We start from the raw sequence: 23,497 nt of genomic DNA, 5'->3' as shown, positions 1-23,497 counted from the left end.
CTCAATTGATCCGTAATCCGGTTGCACTAAAGATGGATAGGGGGCAGGAGGATATGTTATGGTATAAATTACCATGGAGATTTATTCTGTGGAGCTAGCCTGCTCCAGACCAGGCTAAATTCCAGGATCTATTTAATCTCATCCCTAATGTCAGTCAGCAGTCACCACAAATGGAAACCAATAGTTATTTCACTGCTCACTATACATTGTTATCACATATAACTAGACCCACTGTTATTATTTAAACGTTTGTGATCATTAATTTCAATGATTTTGGATAAAAAATGATTTTTAGATGATGTTGCTATCATTAGATAATTTACAGTTTCCCATAGACTATAAGGCTATATATAAAATGATAGAATATTAGGGCCACAGAGGGGAAAAAAAACACAAGTCATAATATTGTAACCAGTTGTTTTAAAGGAGGACAGTTGTTAAAATGACAGATGTGGGGCATTTCGTGAAATTGTACTTCAGTATGGTTTCATAAACAAAGACATGCTGATGTGCCAGAATATTAAGTATCACATTGTCATAAGTATCAAAACTGTAAAAACAATATGTAGCTTTTCTGCAGAAAGAACCAGCCTCATAAATTTATGACTTTATCCTTTTTCTTCAGTGTGGCCCTAGTACTCTGTCATATAAACAAATACACATTCCATATGAATATAAAAACAATGTGTAACATTATGTTCCTTTATTGAATAAGGACAAAACAAAGCAGGTAAACCATCAGCTCCTTTCGAAACTGAAGTCACAGTGACTCTACAAGATGGAAAGCACAGAATCCAAGCATATTATACAAAATGATACATACACATTCAAAGGTCTGTATATAACACACCCTGCATGTCTGCACACTAAAATAAATGCAGGACAAATCCATACACATCAACTGAACAGACAAATGAATGGATGCAGTAGCCTCCCTGCAGCCTTGTATTACACACAGTATACCGCACAAACATCATAAGAGGCCAAATTCGTCAAAAAACGAACCCAAAAAAACCCAAATTCCTCTGCCACCGCAGGACATATTTAACCAAAATTGAAAGCACACATACTAACTAAAATAATTCAACACATATTGGTCCCTCAGCAGCCGACCACTGTCGTCATCAGGGAAGATTGCCGGATTGTCCCAGTCCATGGCTGGTGGCACTCTGGGGGCCCTCTCCTTCCTCAGGCAGGCCACATTGTGGAGGACAGCACAAGCCACAGTAATATCACATGCCCTAACAGGGCTGACCCTTAATTTGTGAAGGCAGTGAAAGCGTGCCTTCAGGAGGCCAAAGGTCATTTAAACTCTGGCCCTGGTCCTGGCATGGGCATGGTTGTAGGCCTGCTGTGCTTCCTGGGAGTCTGTGAAAGGTGTCAGGAGAAAAGGCTGGCAGCCATACCCCCTGTCTCCCAGCAACACACCAGAGAATTCACCTGTCAACACAAAATCTCATCATTACTACCTCATAAACACAGTGATATTCTTGACACAGCCATGATGGTTATAAATAGGGGTTGTGTGGCTTACCTTGTGATAGGCACTGATAGATTTCAGAGGCCCGAAAGATTCTGGAGTCATGGACTGAGCCAGGCCATTTTGCCACAACATTGCTGATCACACAGTCAGCATTGCAGACCATCTGAAATCATAAGATGAGGAATATTACACCAATCAATGCACATCACTGGCAATGCAGAGTGTTCGTCAATGGACAATATCAAAAAGTTATGTTCACCTGAACATTAATGCTGTGAAAGGATTTCCTATTCACAAAATCGGCCTCATGGGCACCTGAGGGGCTTTTATCCATGTGTGTGCAGTCCACTGCACCAATGACATTGGGGAAACCTGTCACACAAAGTAATGAGTATCCTACTATGTGTTAACAGTTGTCCTGTAATTTGTAGATCCACTTACCTGCAATCCTATAGAACTCCTCTTTGATGTCACAGAGTCTTCTGTGGCCAGGGAAGGAGATGAAGACATCTGCTAATGCTTTGATAGCCAGACACACACTCCTTATTGTGCGGCAAATTGTGGCCTTGTTCAGCTGTTCTGCATCCCCCACTGAGTACAGGAAGGCTCCACTAGCAAAAAAGCGCAAGGCCACACAAACCATTTGCTCCACACTCAGTGCATGGCTCCGTGCAGTGCGGTGCTTAATCCTGGGACCCAGTAGTCTGCATAGATACCTGATGCCATCTGCAGAAAACCTGTATCTTTCATATAGATGGTCATCAGGGAAGGCCAGTGGGTCCAACCGGTCCCTGAAGACCCTTTCTCGCCTGAAGGCTCTCCTCAGCACAAGTGCTTCTTCATCCACCACATCTCGCACGAATGGGCATGCCATTGTCAGAGCAGAAAGGAACACACAATTTTGGGCCTTCATATAGGCTAGTGGCCACACCTGGGGCTGGGGGGTGGGCAAAAGAGGGCGATGCCTTATAACGATGACTTGGTTGTACTGATTGCTGGGAAAATAAAAAAACCTTAGAAAGATGCCACCGTCCTGTGTGCTCACAATAAGAGCTCATATGTCATGGCTCACTTGACTTTACGAGAATATACCTAATTTTTATTTTGAGCTGTGTCATCTTCTTGGAGCTGGGGGAGGAAAGAAAAATAATGATTAATACATTTGTGTTACAGTTAGCATACAGTGTACATTGAAGGCATATCTCACCTCCCTCTCAAGTTTTTTTATTTCAAGGTCCAGTTTCCTAATTGTCCTCTTTTTATTTTGAACTCCAGTGCAAGATTTTCCATCTTTTTCTTCTTGTACTGAATGTCTATGTCTGCCAGTTCTATTTGGCGCCGGAGGTGGTTGCCATACAACTTTCTGATAGCTTGTGAGCTCTGTGAACACAATACAATTAGCGCAGCTGGAATTTGGCAGGATGTGGTGTCCTTTTATTAATACGCACTATGTTGCCAGGCTGGTTTTCCCACTGTATAGCATCTGGGTCCTGTAAAAGAAATTAGATTTTTTGATTTTGATGAGGACTCCTCACCATTGTAGAGTAAATAGTACTTTCACAGTCTTAACATGATACCTCATGCCTTCTGGAATCCAGAGAGATGGTCTCCTCCTCATCATCGTCTCCATCATGTGCTGTTGCTGCTGCACTGGGGCCTTCACCCTATCACATTTAATCGGATTCATATTGAAGCTAGTAGACAAGACATGCCAGGCCTACAGTATGCCTTTGATGGAGTACTCACTGGATCAGCATCGTCTGGTGCTTGTGCTGGTGGCTCTAACAGGAACACAGTGCTGCCAGACACTGCAAGGCAATAGGTAAACCAAAGTCAGACAGTCCAAATTGATTCAATATGAATGTGGTTGTATCCCATGTAGAGATGGAAGGACATACCTTGAATGAAGCGGGTGGCATCTTGGGAGGAACCTATGCTCGTCTCTTTCCCCCAGGGATCCCCTCTAAGACGGGCCTGCCTTTATTTAGCTCCAAGGCCATGTCCTCTGCTGGGGTAAGGTCAGCCTTTGGTGACCCACCACCCGTGCCTTGTCTGTGGGTATTCTTTTTCACTGCTAAAACAGTACAGACAATGTGTGAGCAGGCACCTTCTGGGTACAATATATGCTTGTGCTTTGTTAAATATTAGTCAGGGACCATACCATTCTGCAGAATGTTCTTGTATTTGATTTTGACCTGCTGCCATGTCCGTTTTGGCCCGTTCATGTTTAATCTACACACACACACACACACACACACACACACACACACACACACACACACACACACACACACATTTAATGGAGTCACACTGCAAAAAATTACTTGGTATTTTTGTCTTGTTTTCAGTAAAAATATCAAAACATTTATCATAGCTTTATACAGTGTGATGGAGTTACTTTACACAATTTCACTCATATCTGCAGTGCATTTCAATAAAAAAATGTAACCGTTTCATAATTACAGTACAACTGCATTTTTGGAGATGTGAATTAAATATTTGAATTGTAATTGTGATGTTTCAGCGGAGCGGTGAGTGTGTAATTGTGCACTACTTACGCATTCAGGCGGTCTGCAATACTTTGCCACGCTTTTTCTCTTTGCTTTATCACTGTGGCGGTGTTGCCTTTCTTCTTAATTATATCTTTTACCTCCTCGTATGCCTCCATGAGGATTTGTGCTTCCGACGGGGAAAAGTACGCGGCTCTAGTTGCCATGGTAAATCAGTTAATCTGTGATCTGTGGCGGGGTCTATTTGAGTGAGCCGTGAGCGCGCACCTATCCAGGATTGGTTTCACCTGGCTTAATGAATCCGTGTCTGCTCATCCTGGCTTGGTCTTTGTGCAACCAATTAAGCCTGGACGCACATGTTTTGGCTTCATTGAGCTCAGCTGAGTCATTTATCCCGGATGTCTTAATTCTACTTTTGTGCAACAGGCCCCTGAAGTCCACGATCATCTCTGTTTTGTTGACATTGTGTGAGAGGTTGTTTTCCAGGCACCACACTCCCAGAGCCCTCAACACCTCCCTGTAGGCTGTCTCGTCATTGTTGGTAATCAAGTCAACTACTGTTGTGTCGTCTGGAAACTTGATGATTAAGTTGGAGGTGTGCATGGCCACACAGTCATGGGTGAACAGGGAGTACAGGAGGGGGCTGAGAACGCACCCTTGTGGGGCCCCAGTGTTGAGGATCAGCGTAGTGGAGGTTATGTTTCTTACCTTCACCACCTGGGGGTGACCCGTCAGCAAGTCCAGGACCCAGTTGCACAGGGTGGGGTTCAGACCCAGGGCCTCGAGCTTAATGATGAGCTTGGAGGGTACTATGGTGTTGAATGCTGAGCTACAGTAAATAAACAGCATTTTTACATAGGTATTCCTCTTGTCCAGATGGGATAGGGCAGTAAGCAAATTGAAGTGGGTCTAGTGTGGCAGGTAAGGTAGAGGGGATATGTTCCTTGACTAGTTCCCCTTGCTCTGCTTTTGTGGAGCGATGGGTAACGATGCTTCGTGGGTGACTGTTGTTGATGTGTGCAGAGGGTCCCTGGTTCGGGCCCAGGGATGGTCTAAAGTTATACTGTTACACTAGTCGTTAAGTTACCTTTGCCTTCATGGGTACAGGAACCATGGTGGCCATCTTGAAGCATGTGGGGACAGCAGACTGGGATAGGGAGCGATTGAATATGCTCTAAACACCAGCCAGCTGGTCTGCGCATGCTCTGAGGGCGTGGCTAGGAATACCGTGTGGGCCGGCAGCCTTGCTAGGGTTAACACGTTTAAATGTTTTACTGACTTCGGCCACGGAGAAGGAGGGCCCACAGTTGTTGCTAGCGGGCCGCGTCGGTGGCACTGCATATGGCTAAGCATATTCATGGCATGAGGCAGTAGTGAAAGTGTAAGAATAATGTGTTTAGCCCGTCCTGAAGCAAGACTTCGGTCTCGGAACATCGGAACACGTGGCTGGTTTTCCTTTTGTAGTCTGTGATTGTCTGTAGTCCCTGCCTATACGTCTCGTGTCTGTGCCATTGAATTGCGACTCCACTTTATCTCTATACTGCCGTTTGTTTGATGTCTTGCGGAGTGAATAACTACACTGTTTATATTCTGCCATATTACCAGTCGCTTTGCCATGGTTAAATTGCGGTGTTTCGCGCGAATGCTGCCATCTAATTCACTCATTTACAACAACTCTGGTCATCCCTGCTGCCTCTGATCTGGCGGACTCACTAAACACTTGCTTTGTTTGTCAATTATGTCTGAGTGTATGACACTTGGGTAATTTTTTTCACTACTGCGATAGAAAGTGTTTTTTTCTCAAAGTTCCCCGGATGTCACGTGTCCTACTTATATCAGTACACTCGTAACAACTTAAGCATCACGACACTTTTATTCGATAAAACCTCACGTAACAAATAAGGCTTTATTTTCTGTTGACCAAATTCGACACTCATTGACCTCCATACAAAAACGTTTTGCTTAGTGTGCGAAACAACGAAAATACACCACCTGCTGGATGAAGGCAGATTTTAAACCGAGTTGAGCCTCTCTTCCTCTCTGCCATAGGCTAGCTAGAAAGCGGGAAGGACGAGAAGGGTGTAATTGCAGACCGCAATTCTGGGCGTTTTCTGGTATGGGCGTTTCTTGATATCAAGTAATACCCATTGATGCACACGGAGAAAGAGGACAGATGAGTGAGTCTGTGACAGTAGAAGTGAAGTTTTTGGAAAAAGTGGACCCTTGCCTTTTGGCTGATCATTTGTGGTTTCAGGGTGGGTGAAAACGGAGTTGGTTGCTGTGGAATTGGTGAGGGTAACCAGAAGTGGTCATGTGATAGTTGTTTGTTTCTGTTTGTCTGATGGAGAAGGCGCTCCGCGTTTTAAACGAATGGGGGGCAAGGATTGTGAATTGTTTTGCGCTCACGAAAAGGGCGCAATTGAAAGTGTGATTAATCGGGTAGCAGTAAATGTAAAAGTTGACCAACTGAAGGGGAATATTTTTAGCATTTATAGCAATGGTTATCAACTGTACTGCAGGGATGGAACGTGAGTCGCAGGAATTAGGGGTTGTGGTGGCAGCTGCAGAGAGGTATTTGGGTGTGCGAGACTTAACATCAGAAGAGTTGCAGGGTTAAGTGGTGGTGTCCCATCCTTTCAGGTTGTTGACATAAAGTACGACTAAATAGATTTAAATAGTGGAGTATGGTGGTGTTGTTTTTGTAGTGTAGTGTTAGAAGGTAGGGTATTCATAAGGGAGTTATACTCCAGTCTAATAGGTGGTGGTAATGCAACATTTATTGGATGCCAACCGCAGTTAAACCTAATCGAAGAAGTATAATTGACGATCACCATTGGGCGGTGGCTGTTTCTTTAACAAAGAAAGCTGCGGGCTGGATTTAGACAATGTCGGTAAGTTCTTCCACATAGCAACCTCTACTATTATATCTTTGTTACTTCTCAACGTGTTCAATTAGACTGTTTACCTATCCAGTTATGTATTGTAAAGGCGACATGATCGGATAGCTACAAGACACAAGCTTTGAAGCTAGCATAACAGACGCCACGAGGCTGTAGTAGTTGTTTGCCACCTCCAGTCAGTCGGCTGATGTATGCTAGAACTTCTAAACAGGTTTCAACTGTAGCTGATTGGATGTTGTACACTTATCAGCGTGTTGTGCCGAATTTTTTTGTATTCGCTACAAGTAAAATTTATGGAATATTTAAGGCATTCGTTGTATGCATAATTCTGACAGTGATTTGATATATAGTATCGTGATCCTGTTTACATACCTCACTCAGCAGCATGTTATTTTACAGTGAAGTCGACACAGATCCTGAAGCTGCAACTTTTGTGTTAAGAAATAGTCTGCAGACTATCCAACTATTGTTGACTCATTTACAGAGTCACAATAAAACAGTGGCGAAGTATGTGATCACTTTATATAATTTGATGATGTGTAGCTGTTACTGTGTTTATTTAAAGGGCCAAACTGTAAAATGATTGTATGTATACATTGATTCCTAAAGCTGCAATCAGCAGCAGAAGCAATAACAAAACGAGCTCCCCACCCCTGTTTAGGTAAAAAGCCTGGGGATGGGGCTGGAGAAATATACCCGCTCTCAAAATCATAGACAGAGCTATGGAAGCCAAATCTGACCATCCATGATATCAACTTTATATCGTTTTAACCACAGTGATTGTTTGCATGTACTTTGTTTGCAAACATTGGAGTAAAACAAGCTTCTATTTTGTGTTCTAATGGGGAAGGACAGTTGAACTAAGCTCATGAGTCATAAGGTACATTCTTCAAGACTCAATAGGTACATATCATTAAGTTAAATGGATGTATCAACTGCTAATTGCCCCTTTGAAGAATGTATCTTAGAAATGCTTCATTAGCTTGTCGACTGTCTTACCCCCCATCAGGACCCCACCTATAGGGCGGGGGTGTACTTTATTCTTTGTAAACAAACACTGTATAGCCTCATAACATGGTATCACATCACACTTCTAGTATCACACCAGTCTCTTCCATGACAGTGATGAATAGCTTCTAGTATCACACCAGTCTCTTCCCTGACAGAGTGATGATCAGCTTCTAGTATCACACCAGTCTCTTCCATGATAGTGATGAATAGCTTCTAGTATCACACCAGTCTCTTCCCTGACAGAGTGATGATCAGCTTCTAGTATCACACCAGTCTCTTCCATGACAGTGATGAATAGCTTCTAGCATCACACCAGTCTCTTCCCTGACAGTGATGATCAGCTTCTAGTATCACACCAGTCTCTTCCCTGACAGTGATGATCAGCTTCTAGTATCACACCAGTCTCTTCTCTGACAGTGATGATCAGCTTCTAGTATCACACCAGTGTCTCTTCCATGACAGTGATGAATAGCTTCTAGTATCACACCAGTCTCTTCCATGACAGTGATGAATAGCTTCTAGTATCACACCAGTGTCTCTTCCATGACGGGGAGGCTATGTGACCAGCGTAGACATACTCTATGGAAGAGACTCCAGTACAGAGCTTCAACTGTTCCCTGTTTAATCACTCCTGGTGTGCTGCAGGGCCAGAGAGCATAGATGTAGGAAGATGCTGAGAAACTGCTGCTCCAGTAGAAATCCCTGATCTGGCGATTCAGCAGTGATATAGCAGTGTTGGCTGTCTTGATGAGTCTCTTGGTTTGGAAACCTCTCTGGCAGGGTCCTATTGTCATGGAGCTGGAGACCTAACATTACCATGGACAGAGCATGAGCGACCCCTAGGGTCAGGTGAGAGGTGTTCTCTGACCCTGTGACCATCACCTGATTCCCGGTCCCTCTCCACCCTTACTCTGTTCTGTTTTAGCCTTACCCAGCTCCTTGTTGCCACTCTCCCTCACTCCCTGTTTTAGCCTGTCTAGACACTCCTCAGTGCAGTGTTGGTTTAGGATGCATCTCAATACTCAGCACTGCTTCCTTTCCAGGTCTCTCTCTCTCTCTTTTTTAAAATATTTTTTTAAATATATATATTGATCAGGGGCTAGAGCTGAACCCTGCAAATCAGGTTTAACACCTCTTCCTGTGTGTGATGTAACATCCTGTAGCTATTGTACCTGTGAGGAGATCCAGGAAGTGTGCTGTATGAGTGACCCCATCACTATGCTGAAAGAATGCATGCTGTCCAACATGGCTTCTGTGGAGGAGATCAAGGTACACACACAGGTGGCCCAAGTACTTTCCTTCCTCCCTCCTTACAGGAGATAGATGAAGAGATCAGGAAGGTGATCAAGGGTGTGGCCCAGTTTGAGCCATTGGATGAGCTCTGCAACCACATCTTCGCCAAACGAGATGCCCATGGAGGTTCACGGGACCACCCATGGGTCAAACTAAAAACTATCAGCTCAACACACACACACACACACCCCTGGACTATCAGCTACACATCCCCTCTGTTCCTGTGAGACACCAACCCTTGGGTGAAAGTCTACTCCTTTTCTCATTAGTTCTCTAAACACACAATAGGAGATTGTCACCCTGTAAATCAGTTTGTAGCAGCATTCCAAACCAGTTCATTACCTCTGACCCTGTGATGTCACTGGTATTTATTCACAATACAGCGAATAATATGTTGTTTTATGTCAGTTGGTATGTTTTCTCCTCATACGGAGGGATCTGTCTATGAATGGGAGGTGAGTTGCATTGGACAGACTTTTGTTCCAGTCCAGCACTTATGCACCTGATTTAACAAATCAACCTCTCATCAAGACCTTTGGGCGTCAGGTGGCCTAGGCCAGTAACCGAAAGGTTGCTAGATCGAATCCCCTACAGTAGCACTCGTTACACTTGGACTAGACAAACTTAAGAGACACCAGGCTGCAAGTCATAACGTCGTCATAAGAAAAGGGAACGACAATAGTCTCTTCCTCTCCTTCTCTTCTACTCTGACTCCCTCCCTCTTTCCGTGAAGAGAGGATACTGATCCAAGTACTATGAAACTGAAGTGTCTGTCAACTTAAAAACAGAGATTATAATACAGTTTGATGTGATTGGACTGAAGCAATATATTTGGCTGAGACTTCAAATAACATGTATTATTATTGAATTTGTTAGCTTCTGATGACACTGGAGAAGTCTGCATGAGAGATAATAATGTTCCATGCCAGGTAGGTGAGTGCGTTTTCCTGCGTCACCTTGAATCTCAGTATCATCTATTCATAACTAGTGCATATGACTAGTTTTTGGAAATACAGTACCAGTCAAAAGTTTGGGGACACCGAGTCATTCAAGGTTTTTTCTTTCTACATTGTAGAATAATAGTGAAGACATCAAAACTATGAAATAACACATATGGAACCATGTAGTAACTAAAGTGTTAAACAAATCAAAATATATTTGAGATTCTTCAAAGTAGGCACCCTTTGCCTTGATGACAGCTTTGCAAACTCTTGCATTCTCTCAACCAGCTTCATGATGAATGCTTTTCCAACAGTCTTAAAGGAGTTCCCACATATGCTGAGCACTTATTGGCTGCTTTTCCTTCACTCTGCGGTCCAACTCATCCCAAACCATCTCAATTGGGTTGAGGGTAGGTGATTTTGGAGGCCAGGTCATCCGATGCAGCACTCCATCACACTCATTCTTGGTCAAATAGCCCTTACACAGCCTGAAGGTGTGTTTTGGGTCATTGTCCTGTTGAAAAACATATGATAGTCCCACTAAGAGCAAACCAGATGGAATGGCGTATCACTGCCGAATGCTGTGGTAGCCATGTTGGTTAAGTGTGCCTTGAATTCTAATTAAATCACTGACTGTATCACCAGCAAAACACCATCACACCTCCTCCATGCTTCACGGTGGGAACCACATATGCGGAGATAATCCATTCACCTACTCTGCATAAAGACACAGCAGTTGGAACCAAAAATCTAATTTGGAGTCATCAGCGCAAAGGACAGATTTCCACCGGTCTAATGTCCATTGCTCGTGTTTCTTGGCCCAAGCAAGTCTCTTCTTATTGGTTTCATTTAGTAGTGGTTTCTCTGTAGCAATTCAACCATGAAGGCCTGATTCATGCAGTCTGCTGAACAGTTGATGTTGTGATGTCTGTTACTTGAACTCTGAAACATTTATTTTGTCTGCAATTTCTGAAGTGCAGTTAACTCTAATAAACATATCCTCTGCAGCAGAGGTAACTCTGGGTCTTCCTTTCCTGTGGCGGTCCTCATGAGTGCCAGTTTCATCATAGCGCCTGATGGTTTTTGCGACTGCACTTGAAGAAACTTTCAGTTCTTGAAATTTTACGGATTGACTGACATGTCTTAAAGTAATGATGGACTGTCATTTCTCTTCGCTTATTTGAGCTGTTCTTGCCATAATATGGACTTGGTATTTTTCCCAATAGGGTTATCATCTGTATACCACCCTTACCTTGTCACAACACAACTGATTGGCTCAAATGCATTAAGAAGAAAAGAAATTCCACAAATTAACTTGAAATGCATTTCAGGTGACTAACTCATGAAGCTGGCTGAGAGAATGCCAAGAGTGTGCAAAGCTGTCATCAAGGCCAAAATTGGCTACTTTGAAGAATCTCAAATATATTTGTTTAACACTTTTTGAAACTTTTTTTTACTACATGATTCCATATGTGTTATTTCATAGTTTGTCTTCACTATTATTCTACAATGTAGAAAATAGTCAAAATAAAGAAAAACCCTTGAATGAGTAGGTGTGCCCAAACTTGACTGCTACTTCACTTCGAAATGTCCTTGTTTGAGAGAAACACATTTTTGTCCATTTTTAAAATAACATCAAATTGATCAGAAATACAATGTAGACATTGTTAATGTTGTAAATGACTATTGTAGCTGGAAATGTCTTTTTTGGGGGGGATCCAATATCTACATAGGCGTACAGAGGCCCATTATCAGCAACCACCAGACTGGCCAATAAAGCAAAAAGATTAAGATGGGCAAAAGAACACAGACATTGGACAGAGGAATTCTGCCTAGAAGGCCAGCATCCCGGAGTCGCCTCTTCACTGTTGATGTTGAGACTGGTGTTTTGCAGGTACTATTTAACTGCCAGTTAAAGACTTGAGGCGTCTGTTTCTCAAACTAGACACACTAATGTACTTGTCCTCTTGCTCAGTTGTGCACCGGGGCCTCACTTCTCTTTCTATTCTGGTTAGAGTCAGTTTGCGCTGTTCTGTGAAGGGAGAAGGACACAGCGTTGTACGAGATCTTCAGTTTCTTGGCAATATCTCGCATGGAATAGCCTAACATTTCTCAGAACAAGAATAGACTGACGAGTTTCAGAAGAAAGTCTTTGTTTCTGGACATTTTGAGCCTAATCGAACCCACAACTGCTTCGAGTTCTTAGGAAACAATGCTGTATTGTTGTTTTATGTATCATTTTTTTATATTACCCCAGGAAATCTTAAGTCTTATTACATACAGCCGGGAAGAACTATTGGATATAAGAGCAACGTCAACTTAAAAACATTATGACCAGGAATACGAATTTCCCGAAGCGGGTCCTCTTGTTCGGACCACCACCCAGAACATTGGATCTAATTCCAGCAGTCGACCCAAAACAACGGCGCCGCAGAAGATTCAGACGAAGCGGCCACCTGGTCAGGCTCCGTAGACGTGCACGTCGCCCACCGCTCCTGAGTATACAACAAGCCCATGTCCAGTCTCTTGACAATAAGGTAGACGAAATTCGAGCAAGGGTTACCTTCCGGAGAGACAGAGATTGTAACATTCTGTTTCACAGAAACATGGCTCTTTCGGGATATGTTGTCATAATTGATTCAGCCACTGGGCTTCTCCATGAATCGCAGCAACTGAGATGAACACCTTTTCTGGGAAGAGGAAGGGCGGGGGTGTATGCTTTTATGATTAACGACTCATGGTGTAATCATAACAACATACAGGAACTCAAGTCCTTCTTCTCACCCAACCTAGAATTCCTGACAATCAAATGCTGATTATTTTATCTACCAAGAGAATTCTCGTCAGTTATAGTCACAGCTGTGTACATTCCCCCTCAAGCAGACACCAAGACGGCAAACAAGGAACTTCACTGGACTATATGCAAACTGGGAACCATATATCCTGAGGCTGCATTTATTGTAGCTGGGGATTTTAACAAAGTAAATTTGAGAACAAGGCTACCTAAATTCTACCAGCATATTGATTGCGCTAAGCGCATTGGCAATACTCCCGACCACTGCTACTCTAACTTCCGCAATGCATACAAAGCCCTCCCTTCGGCAAATCCGACCACGATGCCATCTTGCTCCTACCTTGCTCCTATCTTGCTCTTGTCTTATAGACAAACTCAAACAGGATGTACCAGGGATGAGAACTATTCAACGCTGGTCCGACCAATCGGAAGCCACGCTTCAAGATTGTTTTAATCACGCGGACTGGAATATGTTCCGGTCAGCTTCAGAGAACAACATCGACCTATACGCTGACTCGGTGAGTGCGTTTGTAAAGAAATGCATTGGAGGTGTTGTAACCCCTGTGATTATTAACCTATCCTAACCAGAAAACGTTGATGGATAGCGGCATTAGCACAAAACTGAAAGCACAATTCACCGCATTTAACCATGGAAAGAGGTCTGGGAATATGACAATATAAACAGCTTAGTTATTCCCTCCGCAAGGCAATCAAACAAGCGAATTTCCAGTATAGGGACAAGGTGGAGTCTCACTTCAACGGCTCAGACATGAGACATATGTGGCAGGGTTTACAGGAAATCACGGACTACGAAAATAAAACCAGCCACTTCATGGACACCGACGTCATGCTTCCAGACAAACTAAACACCTTTGCCCCCTTTGAGGATAATACAGTGCCACCGTCGCGCCCACTAACAAGGACCCCCCCCCTCTCCTTCTCCGTGGCTGACGTGAGTAAAACATTTAAACGTGTTAACCCTTGCAGGGCTGCTGGCCCAGACTGCATCCCTAGCCGTGTCCTCAGAGCATGCGCAGACCAGCTGGCTGGTGTGTTTACGGACATTCAATCGCTCCCTATCCCAGTCTGCTGTCCCCACATGCTTCAAGATGGCTACCATTTGTTCCTGTGCCCAAGAAGGCAAAGTTAAATGGCTACTGCCCTGTAGCACTCACTTCTGTCATCATGAAGTGCTTTGAGAGACTAGTCAAGGATCAAATCACCTCCACCTTACCGGCCACCCTAGACCCACTTCAGTTTGTATACCGCCCCATTCGGTCCACAGACGACGCAATCGCCATCACACTGCCCTATCCCATCTGGACAAGAAGAATACCTATGTAAGAATGCTGTTCATTGATGACAGCTAAGAATTCAACACCATTGTACCCTCCAAGCTCATCATCAAGCTGGAGGCCCTGGGTCTCAACCCTGCCCAGTGCAATTTGGTCCTGGACTTTCTGACAGGCCGCCCCCAGGTGGTGAAATTAGGAAACAACATCTCCACTTCGCTGACCCTCAACACTGGGGCCCCACAAGGGTGTGTTCTCAGCCCCCTCCTGTACTCCCTGTTCACCCACGACTGCGTGGCCATGCACACCTCCAACTCAATTATCAAGCCTACAGAGAGTAGTCGCTCAACGTCAACTAAACAAAGGTGATGATCATGGACTTCAGGAAACAGCAGAGGGAGCACCCCCCTATCCACATCAGAAGGGCAGCAGTGGAGAAGGTGGGAAGTTTTAAGTTCCTGTGCGTACACATCACAGACTGAATTGGGCCACCCACACAGACGGTGTGGTGAAGAAGGCGCAACAGAGCCTCTTCAACCTCTGGAGGCTGAGGCTGCTACCTACATTAAGACCCAATCAATAAATGGATCACTAGTCACTTTATACAATGCAACTCTAAGTGATGCCTCTTTAATAATGTTTACATATCTTACATTACTCATCACATGTATATACTGTATTTTATACAATCTATTGCACCTTGCCTATGCAGCTCGGCCATCGCTCATCCATATACTTACGTACATGTTCTCTTTCACCCCTTTAGATTTGTGTGTATTAGGAAGTTGTTGGGGATTGTTAGATATTACTGCACTGTTGGAACTAGAAGCACAAGCAGTTCGCTATATTCGCGTTAACATCTGCTAACTCTCTGTATTTGACAAATAAAATTTGATTTGATGCTCCAGATACTCAACTAATCTAAAGAAAGCCCGTTTTATTGCTTCTTTAATCAGAACAACAGTTTTCAGCTGTGCTAACATAATTGCAAAAGGGTTTTCTAATGATCAATTAGCTTTTTAAAATTATAAACTTGGATTAGCGAACACAACATGCTATTGGAACACAGGAGTGATGGTTGCTAATAATGGGCCTCTGTAGATATTCCATAAATCTGCCGTTTCCAGCTACAATAGTCATTTACAATATTAGCAATGTCTACACTGTATTTCTGATCAATTTGATGTTATTTTAATTGGACAGAAAATGTGCTTTTCTTTCAAAAACAAGGACATTTCTAAGTGACCCCAAACTTTTGAACTAGTCAAGGTTGTGTGTGTGCCCCCTAATCTACGGATTTCACATGACTTGGTAATAGAGATAAGCATCTTAGTCACAGATATCTTAAAAAAAAAAAATGGGCCTCACATTAATCCTCAGGATCTCGTCACGGTATTTCTGTGCATTCAAATTGCCATCGATAAAATGCAATTGTGTTAGTTGTCCATAGCTTATGCCTGCCATAACCCCACTGCCACCATGGGGCACTCTGTTCACAGCATTGGCATCAGCAAAACGCTCACCCACACAATACCATACACGTGGTCTGCGGTTGTGAGGCTGGTTGGACTTACTGCCAAATTCTCTAAAACGACGTAGAGAAATTAATGTACAATGCTCTGGTAACAACTCTGGTGTTCATTCCTGCAGTCCGCATTCCAATTTCACACTCAATCAAAACTTGAGACATTTGTGGCATTGTGTGACAGAACTGCATATTTTAGAATGGCCTTTTATTGTCCCCAGCACACGGTGCAACTGTGTAATGATCATGCTGTTTAATCAGCTTCTTGATATGCAACACCTGTCCATGTGGATGGATAATCTTGGCAAAGGAGAAATGCTCACTAACAGGGATGTTAACACATTTTAGAGGATGTTTTTTTGAGTATGGAACATTTCTGGTATCTTTTTATTTCAGCTCATGAAACATGGGAGCAACACTTTATATGTTGCATTTATACTGTAGTGATCAGTGGTATAGTGGAGGGTAAATGCAGTTTACACACCTTTTGATGAAAAATTAAGAGACAGCGATCAGAGTTTACCACTAGATCACTTGTAGAGATCATGTTTTAAGATGGTGAGGTTTCTATCTGAGGATAGCTGAATACACCAGAGTTATAATCTCTCACTTTGCCAGAAATTCACACACATTCAAAGTCTAATTGTAGTTGTCAGTGTTAGACTGTGGTAATGTTTTCAACTTTGAACAGTCATTCAATAAACTTTATTACTGCTAAAGAGATACTTTGGGATTTTGTCAATGAGGCACTTTATCTCCTTCCCCAGAGTCGGATGATCTCATGAATACCGCTGTTATGTCTGTGTCCAGTATGAATGAAATTAGCAGTGGTGGAAAAAGTACCCAATTTTCATACTTGAGTAAAAGTAAAGATGCCTTAATAGAAAATGACTTAAAAGTTGCCCTGTGCAATACTGCATGAGTAAAAGTCCAAAAGTATTTGGTTTTAAATATAATTATCAGAATTACATGTAATTGCTCATATATACTTAAGTATCAAGGGTAGAAGTATAAATAATTTAAAACTCCTTATATTCAGCAAACCATAGGGCACCATTTTTTTTTTACCGAGAGCCAGAGGCACACCAACACTCAAACAATAATTTACAAACGAAGCATGTGTTTAGTGAGACCACCAGATCAGAGGCAGTAGGAATGACCGGGGATGTTCTCTTGATAAGTGTGTGAATTAGACCAATTTACTGTCCAGCTAAGCATTCAAAATGTAAGGAATACTTTTGGGTGTCAAAGAAAGTGTATGGAGTAAAACGTACATACTTTTATTTAGGGATGTAGAGAAGTAAAAGTTGTCAAAATAAAAATGGTAAAGTACAGATACCCCCCCAAAAATACTTAAGTTGCACTTCGAAGTATTTTTACACCACTGGAAATTAGAGGTATTTTCGCAAGGCAATGCTAACGAGCGTTAGCGCAATGGCTGGAAGTGGAAGAATGTCGGTATCTCCTAACGTGCGATAAGATTTTGAGGTGTTTGACAAGAGTAAATGTCAAGTGTACTAGTGCTGTTTCATCGCGGTACAAAATCCTAAATGCTCATTCTGATAAACATTGTTACACCATGTGCCATCCACAGACTGTCAAATTTCTAAATCTAAAGCATTATTTTAAAAGGAGACATCGGAATTCCGGAAATCTCCCTGATATAAACAGCCTGGCACCATTGCGCAAAATAAACTATGATTGAGCTATGCGCGGGACGGTGCAGGAACTGACCAATGGTAGGCACTAATGGGCATTTCCTGAAATCAATGAGTTTCTTGATAATTAATGACTGATAGATAACATGCACCAATGGGCGTGTCCTGATTTTAAAAACGCCCCGAATTGCGGTCTGCAAATTACACCATGTTGGAGAGCACAGCTGAGCAGAAAGAAGATCCACAACATTAATTTCTAGACTCATTTTTCTATCCTATGCAGATACCCTAATCGACAAATATCCAGCAATCATAACCTGCAACAAACATGGTGAGAAAAAGGTGGGTTTAACGAATTGCTCAAAATAGTATTGAGAAGGACAAGTAGGAACCATAAAGACGGTAGACGTTATCGAAGTCTGCAGGATAAGCTTTATATCTCATTAGGGAAAGCGTATATATGTATGGCTGGCTGGCATTCTTGTTACTCGATGGAGTAGCCTGGTAGCTAGCTGGCCACTAAAGTAAGAAATCGTCCTCTTACTAGCTAAAACTAACACAACAATTAAGACCACCGCCTTCAGATTGCATAAAAAAGGCATTGATTTGCCAACTTTCGCTTACTAGCCATCGTTTAACAAACTAACATCAGCCCTCCCGTATCAGGTGATCACACATGTAATTGTTTCAGCTAACGTTAATTAGCAAGTAGGTGTCGGTCACGAGTCTTTTGGGTGAGTTTAACTGACAAACAAATCACCATGTGTCATAACTACTCTATTATTTCTAGATTAGTTAGTCACATTTACCCATGATACATCGCGCATTTGATGCTCTTGAAAACGATCAATGTTTACATCAGTGTTGATTCTCATGATGTGGACTTTCTAGCTAATACAGTATTGTCAGGGTTATACCGTGCTGTTGGTTAGCTAGTACACTACGCTAGCTAACTTTTCATGGTTTACTGATGGAGTTTTTTGCCGGCTGAGGCTCTCTGATAATTAACTTTTACTTGATTGTAGTTATTTGATGACTTACAGTGCATTCATTATAAGATGGCTAGGTGGGACAACCACATCAGTCATAGTAAGTACATTTCTCCTCAATACAGTAGCTATCAGCGAAGTAAGACCTTGTAAGGGAGGGAAAAAGTCAAGTGTGAGTGTTTCACGAAGCCCCTTTTTTTCTCACAATACAAGGCTCTTTAAAAATAAAATAAAACTATGCAACTCGTATCATGTTTCAATATGCAGTAATAGTTTCCTGAACTACAATAACAATTATTGAAGTTTCTGAACAGTCTTTCTGAGAAGTACTTTTTTTCCCTCATGGTTAACTACAAGTAAGTTTTAAAAGACAGGCTGTGTGGTTCATGTGCTTATTTATATTCATGAGCTCGCTTTGACTGACAGCTCTTTGACACGCCTTTGTCAAGCAACTTGTATGCAGTGTTGCAGTAAAACCATCTCAAGCTAATTTGGTGATAGAGAAATGAAATTTCATCTGATATTAATTTTTTTTAACCTTTTTATTTAACTCGGCAAGTCAGTTAAGAACAAATTCTTATTTACAATGACGGCCTAGGAACAGTGGTTTAACTGCCTTGTTCAGGGGCAGAATGACCAATTTAAAAAAGTTTTATATATATATAAGCAAGCAGCAGGAGGTAACCTAGTGGTTACAGCATTGGGCCAGTAACCGAAAGGTTGCTAGATCGAATCCCCGAGAGATGAGGTAAAAAAAAAAAAAATAGCTCCCAAAAAATAAAGGGAACACTAAAATAAAACATCCTAGATCTGAATGAAATATTCTGATTAAATACTTTTTCTTTACATAGTTGAATGTGCTGACAACAAAATCACACAAATATTCAATGGAAATCAAATTTATCAACCCATGGAGGCCTGGATTTGGAGTCACACTCAAAATTAAAGTGGAAAACCACACTGCAGGTGGATCCAACTTTGATGTAATGTCCTTAAAACAAGTCAAAATGAGGCTCAGTAGTGTGTGTGGCCTCCATGTGCCTGTATGACCTCCCTACAACGCCTGGGCATGCTCCTGATGAGGTGGTGGATGGTCTCCTGAGGGATCTCCTCCCAGACTTGGACAAAAGCATCCGCCAACTCCTGGACAGGCTGTGGTGCAACGTGGCGTTGGTGGATGGAGCGAGACATGATGTCCCAGATGTGCTCAATTGGATTCAGGTCTGGGTAACGGGCGGACCAGTCCATAGAATCAATGCCTTCCTCTTGCAGGAACTGCTGACACACTCCAGCCACATGAGGTCTAGCATTGTCTTGCATTAGGAGGAACCCAGGGCCAACCGCACCAGCATATGGCCTCACAAGGGGCCTGAGGATCTCATCTCGGTACCTAATGGCAGTCAGGCTACCTCTGGCGAGCACATGGAGGGCTGTGCGGCCCCCCAAAGAAATGCCACCCCACACCATGACTGACCCACCGCCAAACCGGTCATACTGGAGGATGTTGCAGGCAGCAGAACGTTCTCCACGGCGTCTCCAGACTGTCACATGTGCACAGTGTGAACCTGCTTTCATTAGTGAAGAGCACAGGGCGCCAGTGGCAAATTTGCCAGTCTTGGTGTTCTCTGTCAAAAGCCAAACGTCCTGCACGGTGTTGGGCTGTAAGCACAACCCCCACCTGTGGACGTCGGGTCCTCATACCACCCTCATGGAGTCTGTTTCTGACCGTTTGAGCAGACACATGCACATTTGTGGCCTGCTGGAGGTCATTTTGCAGGGCTCTGGCAGTGCTCCTCCTGCACCTCCTTGCACAAAGGCGGAGGTAGCGGTCCTGCTGTTGGGTTGTTGCCCTCCTACAGCCTCCTACACATCTCCTGATGTACTGGCCTGTCTCCTGGTAGCGCCTCCATGCTCTGGACACTACGCTGACAGACACAGCAAACCTTCTTGCCACAGCTCGCATTGATGTGCCATCCTGGATGAGCTGCACTACCTGAGCCACTTGTGTGGGTTGTAGACGCCGTCTCATGCTACCACTAGAGTGAAAGCACTGCCAGCATTCAAAAGTGACCAAAACATCAGCCAGGAAGCATAGGAACTGAGAAGTGGTCTGTGGTTATCACCTGCAGAACCACTCCTTTATTGGGGGTGTCTTGCTAATTGCCTATAATTTCCACCTGTTGTCTATTCAATTTGAAATGTATTGTCAGTGTTGCTTCCTAAGTAGACAGTTTAATTTCACAGAAGTGTGATTGACTTGGAGTTACATTGTGTTTAAGTGTTCCCTTTATTTTTTTGAGCAGTGTGTATATTCGATATATATATATCACATCACAGACAGAGAGCTCCAGTTTGGAATGTCTCTTGTGAAGTGGTTCACAGCACATGGGACCGGGAGACCCATGAGGAGGCTCACAATTGTCCAGGTTAGGGGAGGGCTGCCCTCAGGTTATCGCCTCAATTCAATGCTGATGTTTTTTTTTTTTGCTGTCCTGTCTTACTGCCTCATTTAGTGACCCTGGAAAGAGATTCCTGAGCAAGCCCCAGCTAGCTCGTTACCTGGGCAACACCATTTAGGTGCACGCCATTGAACCCCGTGCAGGAAGGATGCTCATGAATAAGCTTCAAAGGAACCGGCACAAATAATCTGTTTGACCTTTCAACAATGATCCCTGACCTGTTTCTCTGTCTGTTTTGAAGGTTAAGCCGGACCTGAACACGACCTTACCAGTCAGACAGACAGCATCTATCTTTAAACAGCCTGTCACCAAGGTGACCAATCACCCTAGCAACAAAGTGAAGACAGACTCCCACAAGGCTGTCGACCAACCAAGACAGGTGAGTCCAGTGATGCTCGGCTCTTATTGGTTGTGATATGATACTGTTATGTTATTGCTGCCATATGGTAGGGAGATGAAGTCCTCTACTCTGGCCTAGCCCTCAAAAGCTTATTATTGGGATGAGTCACTCAATTTAACAAGCTTAATCAAAGCTTGTTAAATCATTCCTGTAATGTGGCTAAACATTTTGAGATGCTCTGAGTGGCTGCGATTTAAATTTATGATTCACATTAAGTGATGCACGCAGAGTCCAATGTCTAGTTCTTTACACAATGTTGGTCCTCAGCTGTTTTGGGAGAGGAAGCTGAGTGGTCTGAGTGCGTTTGAAATTGCAGAAGAGCTGGTGAAAACCATGGACCTTCCCAGGGGCCTAAAGGGTAGGTACACTGACCTTCCCAGGGGCCTACATGTTGAGTACACACAGCAGCGAATACTTGAATTTCAATATATACACATAAACACACACAAAATTGTTGGGTTTTATCTGACCCTGTGTATGTCCCCGTCCCCAGGTGTTGGGCCTCTGTGTTCAGACAAGACCTTGCTCTCAGCAATCTCCAGCGCCCTGCCCCAACCCTGTCACTGGTCAGCTGAACACAGCTGTGGAGAAGAACCCTGTGGTATGGCTCAACGCCGCTCTGCAAGGCCTTCATGGTTACCGATGACGACGTCCGGTAGAGTACACATAAACCTTGTGGTAGGGCACAACAACACCCAGCTACTGTGGGGCCTTGTCGTTAACCCTGCCAAGAGGACTGTCCTCAATCATTGCTCCTTAACCCCTCTCCCACTATGTGGTGTCTGTAGGAAGCAGGAGGACCTGGTCCACAATGTGAGGAGGCTGGAGGAACACTCTGATGGCGGACATGTTGGTTCACATAGGAATCCACCAATAAGGCAGATGCTCTGAAGAAGGCGCAAACCAAGCAGGAGGACAAGGAGGGCGTATAGCCAAGGTACAGCAGAGCAGTGTAAAAATAGATAGCTTGAGGTTACTTTGTCTTTTACAATGTTGTGTTCTGTGAGTTTGTTCATAATACTTTACGTAGGGAGAGAACGAATAAAGTCCAGAATTAAAACATTAACATAATTCTGTGACAATACCAGTGGTAACATGCTATAGACAAACTTATTGATTTACTTGTGATCATTTCTCTCCTATGGGGTTGGTGAATACTACAGAGGGCTGCCTGGAACACTGTATTCTACCCATACATGTACAGGATATTTACCAGGATCTGACTAGCATCGTTCAACATGAAGGATCCTCTCTCCCACTGGGATCTCCACATAGGTCTTTCTGTCTGGAAGTCGGCCAACTACAATTGAATCCATATGTATTTTCAACCAATTTAAATTGATTTTAGATGGGAAGGGGGGAAGAAATTAAGACCTTAGACAAAGCTTTGCAGTTCAATGTTTCAATTCTCTTATTTTTACCCTCAATAATTGTCTGGAATGTGGACAAGTATGTATGGTGCTTTAGACAACTTAGTCTTACCTTTTGTGAATACTCTGAACTCTGTTTTGACCTTAAACTTGCTAAACTTTGTCTGTGTGCTTGAGAGAGGGAAGAACAGTGTGTTTGTGGGGCACCACTCAGTCCATTCCATTTGAAAGGTTCCATCTAGCTCTGTCTTGTGTTGCCCTGGTTCCACTGTCATTTGTGGAGAATTAGAGGGGTGCGGATTGGGCAAGTGACCACATACTGTAAGATAAGTTGGTGGCTCAAAATGGACTTAGCAAAAGACTACCTGTTGCGTCGGGAATCAGTCATAGATAAACATGCATCATATGACCTGATATATCCTATAGGTCTTGTTATCCCTATCTTATTTGGTTTGGTGTTCTTCAAACAATGTAGTCTGAATAGTCGAAGAGCAGTGCTCTGCACAGCGGTTGCATTGACTCGCATGGCTCACATGTTCCTAAAGTTCAAAATGGTGCTAGTCTTAGTAGATGTATTTTTGCTTTCATGTTACATTGAACTGTCAAAATATGTGACGGCTGACGTAGACTGTGCCATTACTCAGTTGCCTATTTGGGATTTATTTTTTAAACTTTGTGGCAAGTCACAATTATGCTGTAGTTATTTAACAGATTTTTAAATATTTGTTAACCTGTTCTTGATTTGAGGTATGAATGCGACGATCATTCACTGTCATATGAAGATATCTGGAAAAAGTAGGAACCCCCCCATGAATTGTAATTGTTCAAATTATGCTTTGTAGTAAAAAAAAAAACATTTTGTTTTTCCTCAG

The 23,497-nt window shown here is 43.1% G+C and overlaps 1 protein-coding gene and 1 pseudogene across 1 annotated transcript; one reads left to right on the top strand and one right to left on the bottom strand.

The window, feature by feature from the left end:
* Positions 1-1,183: 1,183 nt before the first annotated feature.
* Positions 1,184-2,608, bottom strand: LOC121847636 (annotated as a pseudogene).
* Positions 2,609-6,165: 3,557 nt separating this feature from the next.
* Positions 6,166-22,191, top strand: mbd3a (methyl-CpG binding domain protein 3a). Its single transcript, XM_042328975.1, is given in 8 exon segments — positions 6,166-6,884; positions 21,097-21,234; positions 21,523-21,613; positions 21,749-21,803; positions 21,805-21,867; positions 21,869-21,910; positions 22,044-22,086; positions 22,088-22,191. Coding segments are annotated over 8 exon segments (483 nt in total). The 5' UTR covers positions 6,166-6,878; the 3' UTR covers positions 22,133-22,191.
* The last annotated feature ends 1,306 nt before the right edge of the window (positions 22,192-23,497 follow it).

This window comes from Oncorhynchus tshawytscha, linkage group LG10, assembly GCF_018296145.1.
Source record: "Oncorhynchus tshawytscha isolate Ot180627B linkage group LG10, Otsh_v2.0, whole genome shotgun sequence".
In the NCBI taxonomy this organism is placed as follows: Eukaryota; Metazoa; Chordata; class Actinopteri; order Salmoniformes; family Salmonidae; genus Oncorhynchus; species Oncorhynchus tshawytscha.
This window is presented reverse-complemented; position numbering and strand designations above follow the sequence as displayed.